Source organism: Ursus americanus, chromosome 3 (genome assembly GCF_024610735.1).
Source record: "Ursus americanus isolate L20-20 chromosome 3, mUrsAme1.1.p, whole genome shotgun sequence".
Taxonomy (NCBI): domain Eukaryota; kingdom Metazoa; phylum Chordata; class Mammalia; order Carnivora; family Ursidae; genus Ursus; species Ursus americanus.
The window spans coordinates 5875341-5887752 of NC_142129.1; the positions used below are offsets into that span (position 1 = coordinate 5875341).

The 12412-nt window shown below is 43.9% G+C and overlaps 1 protein-coding gene across 1 annotated transcript in view; it reads left to right on the forward strand.

The window, feature by feature from the left end:
• RHEB (Ras homolog, mTORC1 binding) overlaps window positions 1–12412 on the forward strand; it is a 55553-nt gene that overhangs the window by 27507 nt on the left and 15634 nt on the right. The window contains exons 3-7 of the mRNA XM_045792290.2: window positions 666–733; window positions 6660–6742; window positions 7408–7464; window positions 7580–7627; window positions 8383–8464. Of these exons, the coding sequence (XP_045648246.1) occupies window positions 666–733; window positions 6660–6742; window positions 7408–7464; window positions 7580–7627; window positions 8383–8464 (338 nt within the window). The remainder of the gene's footprint in view (window positions 1–665; window positions 734–6659; window positions 6743–7407; window positions 7465–7579; window positions 7628–8382; window positions 8465–12412) is intronic.

Sequence of the window (12412 nt, forward strand, 5' to 3'; positions counted from 1 at the left end):
TGGGACCGGGGATGCAAAAGACATCAGTTCCCCTTCGTTGTCAGGGTTCCAGATGGTTACGCTTTAATATTCTGTTACTATTAATAGTTCTTTCCTCTTTTGTCTACATTTATTTGAAGTCTGTCTCCTCAGAATTCTGAATTGACTTTTCCGGAAGTTATTTGAGTCTGGTTTTTTCCCCCGTGGTAGGGAAAAGAAGTTGTCACAAAATTGCTTGGATCCTTAAGCTAAGTGGGAATGATGGCTTCATGCAGAACCTGTTCCTTTGCTGTTTTATCTGCCAATAAAATTGTTAATTTTTTTTATGTACTGAAAGTTCTTAATACTGCAGTTAATATTAGCTCTTTGTGCTCTGACATCAGACTTCCTATAAATTAATGAAAAGTTTTGTGCTTTGGGTTCATTCTCGACCTCAAACTTGATGTCGCGTATTTCACTTTTTCGCAAGAGGAAGGCGTAGCCACAGATGAGCACTCAAGTGACTTTTACAGGATGTGAATTATTGCCTAAGTTCAGTTCCTTTGAAAAAGGTTTAAGGCCTGCTGAACCTTGATTTGCATCAGTCAGCCAGTATTTCTTAGTTAGAAGTGGAAGTGGGGGAAGAATCTGTAAACTGGGCTGATCTGTTCCATTGAACTGATGTTTAATTCCTTTTTCCTCTGTAGCTTTCACAAAATTGATCACAGTCAATGGACAAGAATATCATCTTCAACTTGTCGACACAGCTGGGCAAGTAAGTCTCTCCAGTGTCTCAGAATCTCCTCTGTCCTTCTGTCTGACGGTCCTGGCCCTGCCACCGATGCTTCGGCACAGCAGCAATGCCGAGGAAACCCTTCGGGGTTCATGTGTGGCTGAATACTAATAGGCTGTCTACTAAGAGACACTTAGGGCAGTTTTTCCAAATCATTGACTTGCTCTTCTACTTTAGAATGGTGTGAAATATACTCATAACATTGGGAAGGTTTGTATTTCTCACAGGATAGTGTATTCCTGTTTTTCTAAACTTGCGTTCTATATCAGAATCATATTACTGCTTTTTCTTCCTTTCCAATACGTACGCCACATCAAGACAAAGTAAGTCTTTTCCAGGGGAAAGGCATGAGAAAGGAGCTGGTTTATAGATGAGTCATATGATTACTAGATTAGGGAGTGTTGATTTGATTTGTAGACAGTAGGTAATTGCCAAAGATTAAGTAACCAAAAAAAAAAAAAAAATCCAACACCATATTCACGGTTTAATGTAGTAGGGATTTGAGGAATGGAAGACCAGGGAATTGACTAGAAGCAGTGGGTGAAAGAAACTGAGAGAACTTGAAGGGTACAAAGAAACCCCTTAACCCTGACAGCTGAACTTCCCCATTCCCATGACACCCGTCCAGCCTTTACTAGAAACCATTTTTTTGGGCTGAATCTGTTAAAATAGTTGCTGGGGTGTGAGGATGTTGGTCTCCGAGTCCTTCCTTGCTCTTACAGTCAACAAAGGATCAAACTAGCAGGAGGGTGTGTGTAGTGTAATCTGGTCCGCCATGTTAGATGGAGACTTTTCTTCTGGAACCCAGGGAGATGGAGATAGACCGAGAATGGTTTGGCCTGTCTTGTGGGTTTGGAATGAACTCCCTCTGCTTTATGTTTTGAAGTGAGCATAGGAGCAGAGTGTAGCCTCCTAATGGAGCAAGAAAATAGCTATATTGAGTGGTTTGAGCACCTGTATTGAGTGGTTTGAGCACTGAAGAAACCCTGGAGTTTCAATTCTGGAAGCTTCAAAGTAAATAAATGGGATGTGTATATCACAGATCTACCACACTCCCCCGTTCACCCTACACACGCCCCCTGGTGGTGGGTATAATGGGCTTCTGTCATCAGGCCTCATGACCCCTGCCTTAGGGCAGAGCCCTCCGAGGCTTTTACTCTGCGGGGTACCTGTCCAGTGATAGAAAGGGGGTTTGCCCCTTAAAGGAACAAGGGGGAGCAGTAGAAGTCTCCATAGGGGAGTGAGGATGTGGAGGACGCAGCTTATTTTAGAAGTTACCATAGAAGATCCTCTGGGATAAGACATTATATTGGATTCTGAGAGTTTGTATCTTTTATGGTTAAAGTGACTGTAATTTATTGCCTAAAACAGGACACTTTTAAGAGTGAAGGGAGCCCTGGTAATAATTATGCTGGGACAGAGGGTGCTAACTGATAGTGTTATGGGCAAAGAAGCACAGCCACGTCATTCATAGAGGGCCTCTGACATTATCCGGATCTTGGTTTGCTTTTTGTATCTTCGTTTTGAATTTTCATTAAGCTTCTGGAAAGTGGGAATGAGGATGTAAATTGGCAAATCACTTTCATGTCACGTTACTGGAGAAATACATTTTGTAGTAGGCCAGAAGAAGAACCAGTATTTCAGGGTTGTTGGAATGTGGGCTCTGCAGTCACGCTGCCGGCACTTGAATCCTGGCTTTTTTTTTTTTTTTTTTTTTTACCAACCGGGTGACCTTGAGAAAGTTATGAACCTTTCTGTGCCTCAGATTCTTCATCTGCAAACTGGCGACGTAGTGCCTGCCTTTACGGGACTGTTGCATGGTTTAGAGTGGATGTGCGAGCTTCACGAGGATTTGGTCCATATTTCTAGATCTTTGATGCTCCTAAGACCAGAGCAGTGCCTAGCATGGCAGCTTGATATGATGTTAACAAGACACTGGATGGAATAGTGCGGGTGTTGCTTATACTTGGAGTAGAGCTGTCCTTGAAAACATTTTTCTGGAGAGAAAATTCCTTTATGTTGACTCCTTATCAAAATAGAGATGTGTTCCTCTAGGGTTCTGTTTTGCTCTAAAGCATAAATGTACAGTGGAGCATCATGTGCCTTTAACTGTTTTAATGATAGAGTAATAAAGGATGCCCCGCCCCAAAGAAGCCGAGATCTCGGGGAGTGAGTGTATGGTGTGAGGGATGGCAAGGGCAAGGTCAGCGACTGGCTCTGCTTTTCTTGCTCTAAGAATAGTTAGAGAATTTTTGCACAGAATATTTCCAAATTTAGCTGCCTTGAATAATTTGTTCTCATTGCAGCTAGTAGTTTTCTTCAAGGCTACATTCAATTAGGAGACTATGGAATAGAAGGTTACGTTCATATTTGTGATCCGTGATTATGTGACACAGCATTTCCTCGTGCTGTGGTCCTGGAGAACCACGTACACCTCATTCAGTAGCAACTGGACGAGGTGTCACATTTACAGCTGCTCCAAGAGCTGTTTTTAAAATTGGGTTCTGCTGGGCTGGGGCCGAGACAGCCAGCGGCAGGGGGAGATGATGTGGAGAGGACAGATCCTGTCACCGCCACCTAGAGCGCATTTGTTCACTGGTATACGCATTTTTGGAGTAAACCTGTAGCAACATATAATGGCACGTCCTATTTACTTAGTAGTTGATGTCGTATCTGGTTTCATTGCCCAGCAAGGGATGACGATGAACATAGTTACATACAAGTCGATTATTTTTAGTTTGCATGAAAGATTTTGTTTGGGCCTAATTTAAGTAGACTCGGTGACAAGTGAGTCAGTGGCAGTCGTGTTCATAATGTCAAATCCCCTTTTTAAAAAAACAAGTATTAAGTTCAGTTTTTTAAAAATAGTACTAAATGCACATATTACAGAAATAAAATAGCACAAAATGATAAATAGTAAAGCTTCCATCTTTCCCACTCCGGTGGCATCAGCTCCACCCCTCCAAGAGCAGCCCCATCACCAGTTTCTAGTATATGTTTCCCAGATATTCTCTGCGTGAACATACAAATAGAGTTGGGGTTTTCTTTTTTTTTTTTTTTTTCTTTTTCAAGCAAGAAGTAACGTATCTCTGTGTCTCCATCTTGGAGGTGATCCCATAGCCAGTCATACGGCCCCAGTTGTCCTCCCCAGTTGTCCTCCCCATGGCTGCACAATACGTTGTCGTTCGGATATAGCGTGCTTTGACAATTAATCGACACGTAGGTCGTTTCCAGTCGTGCTGCCACCAGCAGTGACACCAGCGGTCAGCGTCTTGTGTCCTTTTCAGCCGCGTGTGTGGGTGGTCAAGAGCACGTTCTGGCGGCGGGATTGTCGCATCCTCGGCCGGCGGTCACCTTCTCACCGGCAAGGAGCAGGGGCCTGTTGGCCTGCGTGCTCATCGGCACGGTGTTTAGCAGATCTCTTGTTATCTGCCAGTCCGCTAGGTGAAGAAGAGTATCCCAGTTAATAAGGATTTTTCTTCTCATGAAGGAGTTTGAGCATATTTTCCTGTTTGAGGGCATTTGTATTTCCTTCTCTGGGAGTTATCCTGTCCGTGTACTTTGTCCTTTTTCTCTTGGGTGAACCATCTCTGCTTAGTGGTTTGAGAGACCCCTTAATAATGTACAGAAAATCAGCATTTTATGTGATGTGAGCCACAAGGTTTTGGTTTGTTTTCTCTCTGTGGTTTTTGTTTGAAAGGTTTTAAGTCATGAAGAACTTTCTCATTTTCATATAGTTGAATTTGTTAATCTCTTTTCAACTCATATTATTCCTTTTTTTTTTTTTTTTTTTTTTTTTTGAGAGAGAAAGAGAAAGAAAGCACTAGTGGGGAGAGGGAGAGGGAGAAACAGACTCCCTACTGAGCAGGGAGCCCGACATGGGGCTCTATCCCAGGACCCTGGGATCATGACCTGAGCCGAAGGCAGAACCGACTGAGCCACCCAGGCGTCCCATCAACTGATACTATTCTTAAAAAATTCTTCCATCTACTATGCATATGGTTTCCATTTTTAATCTTTAAATCCTCTACAATATATTTTTGCTCAAGTGTGAGTTAGAGATCCAGTTTAGCCATTCATTTATCCCCCAGATGCTTCTGCTTTTGTTCCCTGTACAGCTTTCTTGAGGGTTACTTTTTTACCCTTACTGAGCAGAACTGCCAAGATTAGCATTTACCTAATTCCCGTCTGTCTGGGTCTTCATAGATTTTTCAGTCCACTTCATTTATGAAATAGTAGGTATTTATTTTAATTAAATAAGTATTTTTGTAGTTTCACCCAGCTCCTTCTACAATTGCTGTTTCTCAGAAAAAATACACTTTTTATCAGGATTCTGTTACATTTAGAAATGTTAATTTAGGATCGATCAGTGGGTACCTTGATGACCTACACGTTCTTGCCAAGGACCATGGCACGCTGGCCCATTTACTTACATCTTTGATGTCTTGGGGGTATTTTACGATTTTCTTCAGATGGATCGTACACTTTTCTTAAGTTTATTCCTAGAATTTTGTCCTTTTTGGTTGCTGTTACAGCTGAGGTGCTTCCCCCCAGGATACTTTCTAACTGGTGGTGGTTTGCACCACACCTCTGAAATATGATGACTCATTTCTTTTATTCCCACGTCTTCTCTCCAGGGAGAAGGTGATTTGAACTCTGGATCTACTGTAGCTCAGCTAGTGACTAAAATCATTTGGAATTTGTTTTTAATCTGGGTGGAAAGACCTATCATTCCATTAACAAAAATGCATTCTCAAAATTTAACACTAAAATGAACTCAATTTAATGAAACTAATATGAAACTGATAATGAAAACAAAGGTTTTATTTTGCATATGCGGTAAGCCCTGAGTTGTAGAAATGCTGTCTTTTGATGAATGATTACTACTGATGATACCAAAAGAGCTGACAGTAAAACTTAATTTTCCTTTGATTTTTATTTTTTAAAGATACCTTATTATTATGGTAAATAGTAATAATTTGGGGCAGTAATTCAGGGCCATCATGAACATTGGTTGTAACCACACTGTGGAATTGCAGAGTTAACAGAGACGGTTGATATAATGATGGTTTGGCCTGATTTTCTATAATAGTGCCTGAGATACGTGGCATGTTGATAATTACATTTCAACAGAGAATGAAACGTGTACTAAGGCAAACCGCACTGACAGTAGACCTTTAGTATGCTTTAATAATACTAAAGCCGAGTTTTGAGTTCCCTAAAGCTGCTTTATGAAACTGGGTACTGATACATTGTTTCGTAATGTGTACCTTTGTTTTTGATTTGTAGACTTGCTCAATAAACAACTCATTTGATCCTCAGAAGTCTGGGTACACAAGATCCGGCGTTTTGATTTTCTCCTCTCTCCTTGCCCTCTCAAGTGCTGGGGACAGCCCACTAATGACCAATAAACTGGCACTGGGGCCATTGTGACTCATACGCAGAGAATAGGTTTAGTGGAGACGTAACAGTTTTACATAGGAAAATACAGATTTATGGAACAAACCAGAAGCACTCGTGAATTTCCCGTGAGATCTAAGGTTTTGGACTTTTTCTCCATAAAAGAACTGTTAGTGCTTTTTTGCCTCCTGTAGGATCACAGGGCCTGTTGTTGTCATTTCTTCCATCCTCTTTCCCCAGGAATTGCAGAAGTTATTAGCCTTCTCCCCAAAAGTCTTAAAATAGCCAGACTCGTTTTTCGAATGTTGGCGTAAAGCAAGTATCAGCCCCAGACCTGTCTTAAATAAGTCCTGAGTGTTTGGGCTCTGTTTCTAGAAGAATATTTTAATCTACTTTTTGTTTCCTTTGATTTCTTTGACCAGGTCATGTGTGAAAAACTTTGGGTACAGATTGCTTGTTGTGCTACATGAAGACTTCTACTCAAATGGAATTATTTTTTCTCCCACAGGATGAATACTCCATCTTTCCTCAGACATACTCCATAGATATTAATGGTTATATTCTTGTGTATTCTGTTACATCAATCAAAAGGTAGGACTCACTCCTGCTGCTTGCTTGAGTTTGTTTGCTCTGCGTAGATAGCATTCGTCAGCATAGATCATGATGGAATTGGTTATAGTAACATCAGACTTACCAGGCTAAATGTTTTTCAGTGATTGTCTTGTGGAGCAAACAGGTTGTTAAGGGAGAAAAATATCCCAGTAGATGTTTTCTTACACGGATAGAATAAAAGCTCTGTATTTCCTCGCTCCAGCTGCCTAGAGAAATAGTGATTGCACATGATCTGAGCTCTTCTCCTACTGGAAATGGGAACTCCATAAATTGATGTATTTTTTGTGTGTTTTCACCATATTAGTGGGGAACACGGGCTGACTGCTAGGGCCCTCTAGCTAAAGAACATCCTGCAAATGTCTATTCAGAGATTAAAATTTGTGTTTATGTGATTTGTCAGCCAAGTTTTAGACTTTCCCATTTAAATATCTCACCTATTTCATTTTGAATATTCTCAGTAAGAGTTGGTTGGTGTCAGATACATGTAGGAAAGAATTAAGGAATTCCTTGCATTCAGGTTATTTTATATTAAAATGATGAGTCGACGACATTATATATTTTTCCCACGATAAACATTATATAAGAAACGTTTAAAAATACCAGCACTTAAGATGGATGTCTGATTTCATGCTTCTGTTTTACAGTTTTGAAGTGATTAAAGTTATTCATGGAAAATTGTTGGATATGGTGGGGAAAGTGCAGTAAGTAGTAACAGTTTCTCTCTTTTGTGAAATATACTCATTATAGTTCTGTCTTCTGAACAGTAAGATCTGGCATTGACTAGTTTCCTTTGGCTTTTTTGTCTCACGTGACTAGAATACCTATTATGTTGGTTGGGAATAAGAAAGACCTCCACATGGAAAGGTATGTAACTTCTGAATAATTACTGATTTATTAACATCGAGTCTGAGGTGATGTACGCGCTGAAATACCTTTTGTAATTCCTGTTCCTGTGTTCCGAAATACGGCAGCGAGTGTACCCAAGCAGGAGCAAGACCAATATAAAATCTCACCCTGACCAGTGTTTTCTCTAAAAAAGAGGGAGCAAACATGGTAGGAAATTAGCTTTGGGTTCTTCCACCGTTTGTGCCAAGTGGACTCTTAAGAGACCACGGAAGCACTCATTCGTTCAGCACCCAGTTTCTGAGTTACCGCAGTCAGGGTTCAATCAGCAAACCAGGGGCAAGGCCCCCACTGCTGCGGAGCCGGTCTGGAGACGAGGCTCGCCAGCTGGGTACGTGCAGCCTTGCGCGCAGCGGAGTTGAGCTGGGGGCCCCTTCACAGCTACCCCATCCTCGGGCGCTCACAGCCCAGTTCGCTGTGAAACAGTCCGCTTCCCGGGTACTGGAGTACTGGAAAACACAGTCGTGTTCTCTGAACCGCGAGGGCTTGCTGGAATATGGGTACTCCCGTAAGGCCACGTCTGTCCCGTTCCCCAACTCAGGCATCCTTAAAACCCTCCCCCGTGGCACACACTGGATGGTAAGACCGAGCAGAGAGCGTTCTTCTGCGTGACAAGGACAACAGTTGATAAAAGTGGAGCCTGGTTCACTAATAATTCTAGGTGTTTTCTAAATAAAGAGCACAGTATGTTAATTAGAATTTTCTTTTTCCCATAGGGTGATCAGTTATGAAGAAGGGAAAGCGTTAGCAGAGTCTTGGAACGCAGCTTTTTTGGAATCTTCTGCTAAAGAAAATCAGGTACCTATTTTGTAGAACTCCTTTCGTGCTGCAGCCGTCAGTCCCAGGCCTGTGTCCCCTTAGTCAACAGTGCCCTGCCCACCCTGCCACTCCTGTTGCACCTGTGTCCTTCCTTCGCCCACTTTCGCGTCGGCCTTTGGGTTTCTCTCAGGATTCTGCTTACGAGGGGACCTAGGATATCTGTAGGATAAACAGAAGTTAAGAGTAAAGGAAAGACTACTTTGTGAACGTACATTATTATTTTTGTTTTATATTAAACGCTGGTACAGAAATAAGTCCAGACATAGAAAAGAAACGAGAATGATCTTAAATCACGTTGGCAGTGATTTTGTGCCCACACCAATCCCCTTTCTCTGTAGGACGAAACAGAGGGCGATGGATGTATTGTTTCTCACGTGGAAACTATCAAGAACCATTTTACAGGCCTCTGTTCCCCGCTCAGCCCGGCAGATGTTCCGTTGAAGGCACATCCTAGGAAAGCTGTCGGTTTTATCTGTGGAGGCTTCACGCAGCCTCTCTTTCCTTCTCCTCCCAAGGCCTTTCTGTAGCCCCGCAGCACCCAGCGCCTCCTGCCTCCATGTTCCCTCCAGTGTTTGTCCGTGGCCGCTAACTTCCGAAAGCTGCCGTCAGATGGTGTCACCCTGTGCTAGAAGAACTGTCAGTGGGTTGCCCGTTGTCTAGAGAACAGACTCGGAGCCCTTAGGGATACGGAGGGCAGGGCGGGGTCGGTGCTCTTCCAGTTCCTCTTGCTGTGTCCCTGTCCTCTCAGTCCTCCTCAGGCATGACAGAGCGCAGCCACCACCTTCCCCACGGGGGGCACTCACCGAATGCGCCCTCGTGCTCTGCTCGGACCTCAGCTGTCCTTTCTCGAATTCACCACTTACATCCATACAGTGCTTTACAGCCTTTTAAAGTCTTTTCAGCTTGTTCTCTTGTTTGATCCTCAAAGAAGAGTAGTTGGTGTTCGCGTCTGTGAGGAAACTATTCAGTAAGGGTGACTGGCGCATCCTGGGTAAGGATGGCTGGCACGCTGTGGGCCACCTCTGCCACTTTTCCCCTAGCCCTCAAGGTTCTTTTCTTTTATCCCCCTTCATCATTCCAAAATCCAAGACGTGTCCTTTACCTTTGTATTCTCCATAATGTCCAGCACGGTGGGCTCTGTCAGCACACCTGTCTGGTAGATACTTAGATCCCTTGACAGTCAGATCCCTTTGTCCCTGGGTTCAGCTAATGAGGGAGATTAAATCTGTGTGATTGGTTCCCATGTGCCAGGTAACAAGGGATTCGTGTGACTCTGCTTACCTCCTGAGTGCAGACAGAATTCAGATGCCAGGAGTTGAGATAGTAAGAGATACCTTCATTTCCTAATGGAATTAAATCAAACATTATTGGGTGTCTAATCTGTCCTTAGGATCATTTAGTTGCACTATCTCATTTTGGAAGTGAGTGTGAGAGGTCAATGAGTTTTGTAAGATCACTCTATTTAAATGGCGTAAGAACTAAGACTAAAGTTTAAATCTAACCCCAATTTGGTCCTCTCTCCTCTACACCATGCTTCCGGCGGATGGGAAGAGAAGGCCTTGTGCATGACCGAAGCATAATAGAGTAAAGTGTTCTTGGGGAGGGATACAGGCTGTCTGGATTACAGAGTCTGTGTGTTAACTTTGATTGGAATCTGGTTCTAAAAACCGTGTAAAAAACATTTTTGGTCCATTGGAAAGATTTTATTATGTTCTGTGTATATTAGGGAAATAATGTTAATTTCCTTAGATGCAGTGATGGTATAAGAATTATGAAGAGAATATCCATATTCTTAGGAAATGCTGCAAACCAAAGTATTTAGGGGCCAAGTTTCATAATATCTGCAACTTACTTTCAAATGGGGTGGATGGACCGAGAGAGGGCAAGCAAATACAGCAAAGACGTTAACATTTGTTGACTCGAGGTAGTGGGGCCAGGTGATGATTGTACAGTTCTCTCCATTTTTCTATATGTTTGAAATTTTGCATCATAAAGATTTGAAAATAGCTAGAAGATAAGAACTTACGCTTAGAAAGCGGCTCCGTAAGTCTGGGACGTGCTGTACAGCATGGTGACGACAGTTAACAATACCGTGTTGTTTTTGTTTGTATTAGAAGGTTGTTGAGAGAGTAGATGGTAAAAGTTCTCACCACAAGAAAAAAGAATTGTGCAGTGGATGTGAACAATCTGGATTTGCTGTGGGGCTCACTTCCCAGTGTGTACAAATCATTCTGGCGTACGCTGCAAACTCACAGTGTTATGTGTCACTTACACCTCATTTAAAACATGTTTTTCAAGGTGGAGGAGTGCTGTTGAATGGCCCCAGCTGTCTTGGTTCTGTTTGCTACCTTCACTCTTTCTCTCTGGTGAAGGTCTGGGGGTCCTGACGCAGTCATTCCATCCGACACGGTCCTTACCTAGGTGGCGGCCACAGGGTTGTGTCACTGTTCGGGTGACCCCTGCGCAGTGCGCACCACTGTTGTGTGTGTGTCTGGCAGCTACGGGCGTTCCCACTGGCAGCCCCGGATGCGTCGGTAGCTTGTGGGCCCTCCCCCAGTGTGATTAGGGGGCATTGCCCGGGAGGGCCCACCGCTCGGGTTGGTGGAACTTTCTGACGACGACCTGTGGTGGTTTGTTGGAGCTGCGTACGCTAGTGCGGGGTTTCGGGGTGCAGGCCTCTGCTGTCTGGTTTACGCCGTACTTCACCGCAGCTTCCGGTTGTGATGTGGCTCTCGGTCGATTTGTTCTCTGTCTTGGTGCTTCCTTTAGAAGGTCGCTTGGTGCTTTCCAAGGCACAGGTAAAACACGAGTCAGGCTGAGGGCTCAGAGCCAAAGAGAAAGGACTCCAGCTTCTGTGATTCTTCTCGGTTTTGATATATTTAGCAAGTTGATCTGATATCAGCTAAACATGCCGAGGAAGGCAAGGGTCCTGTATGGCCGCCTCACACGGCTCAAGCCAGAGAAGCTCAAGGACGAGGGGACGCACTCGTCGTCGTCTGTTCTGCTCTCGCGCTGCCCTCAGTGCAGCAGGTTCCTCGTTAGACAGGAAATGAATCCTTTAATTGTACCCAAATCAGGTAAATACAGCAGTGACACGGAGTTCTTGGGACACCAGCGGCCTGGGCAGCCCTCTCAGACGTGTGTCTAGAGATGTCCCCGCTCTCTGTCACGCTCTCGTACTCCTGCCCACCTGGTCTTGGGATGTGCTGAAGGGAATCAGGAGACCCCAAGCCTGGCGAGTCTCTCCCCGCCCACAGGGGAGAAACCAAGTAATTCTGCTGCCTTACGTCAGGCGTAAGTGATTCTAACCCACGCACATGCCAGCGTGCTTGCCGCTGTTCGTGCCGGGGAGGGAGAGAACTTGTGTAGTAAAGACTCGCGTGCACACACACCACACACCAGTAGGCGTGTGGTCAGGGACCAGTCTGTGTGAACTGCTCAGATGTTTCATTGGCAATTTTTCAAGTACAGCTTGTTTGTCATTTGTATTATTCGGTGGACTTTGTTGACTGAGTGCTCGGTAGTAAAAATGGTCGAGGTCGTGAGAATCCTACACTCGGGCTATTACCGAACTGTGGGATGTGCTTGCAGCTCGGGCTTATTTCTTGTGGAGGCCTGCAGCTATATTCTAGCAACGAGATGAAAGAGAATACTTGGGCCGAGTCACATCACACAGAGAATCAAGGAGAATTCTGAGATTTATCTAGAAAGCCAAATTCCAGGCACACTGTGTTTTCTTGGTGAGAGTTTGGCACGTGTTTTTCCGAACATTTTTCTGTGCATTTTTGTACAGTGAGACAAACAACTTGTTTGTCTAATCATGGGAAAGGAGGAAACCTTGCTGAAGCCAGTGACCTTGATTAGACAAGTGGGGTGGGATCTGGGGCCGGCTTTAGCTGAATTAGGGGTGCCTCGTCCATGGCAGGA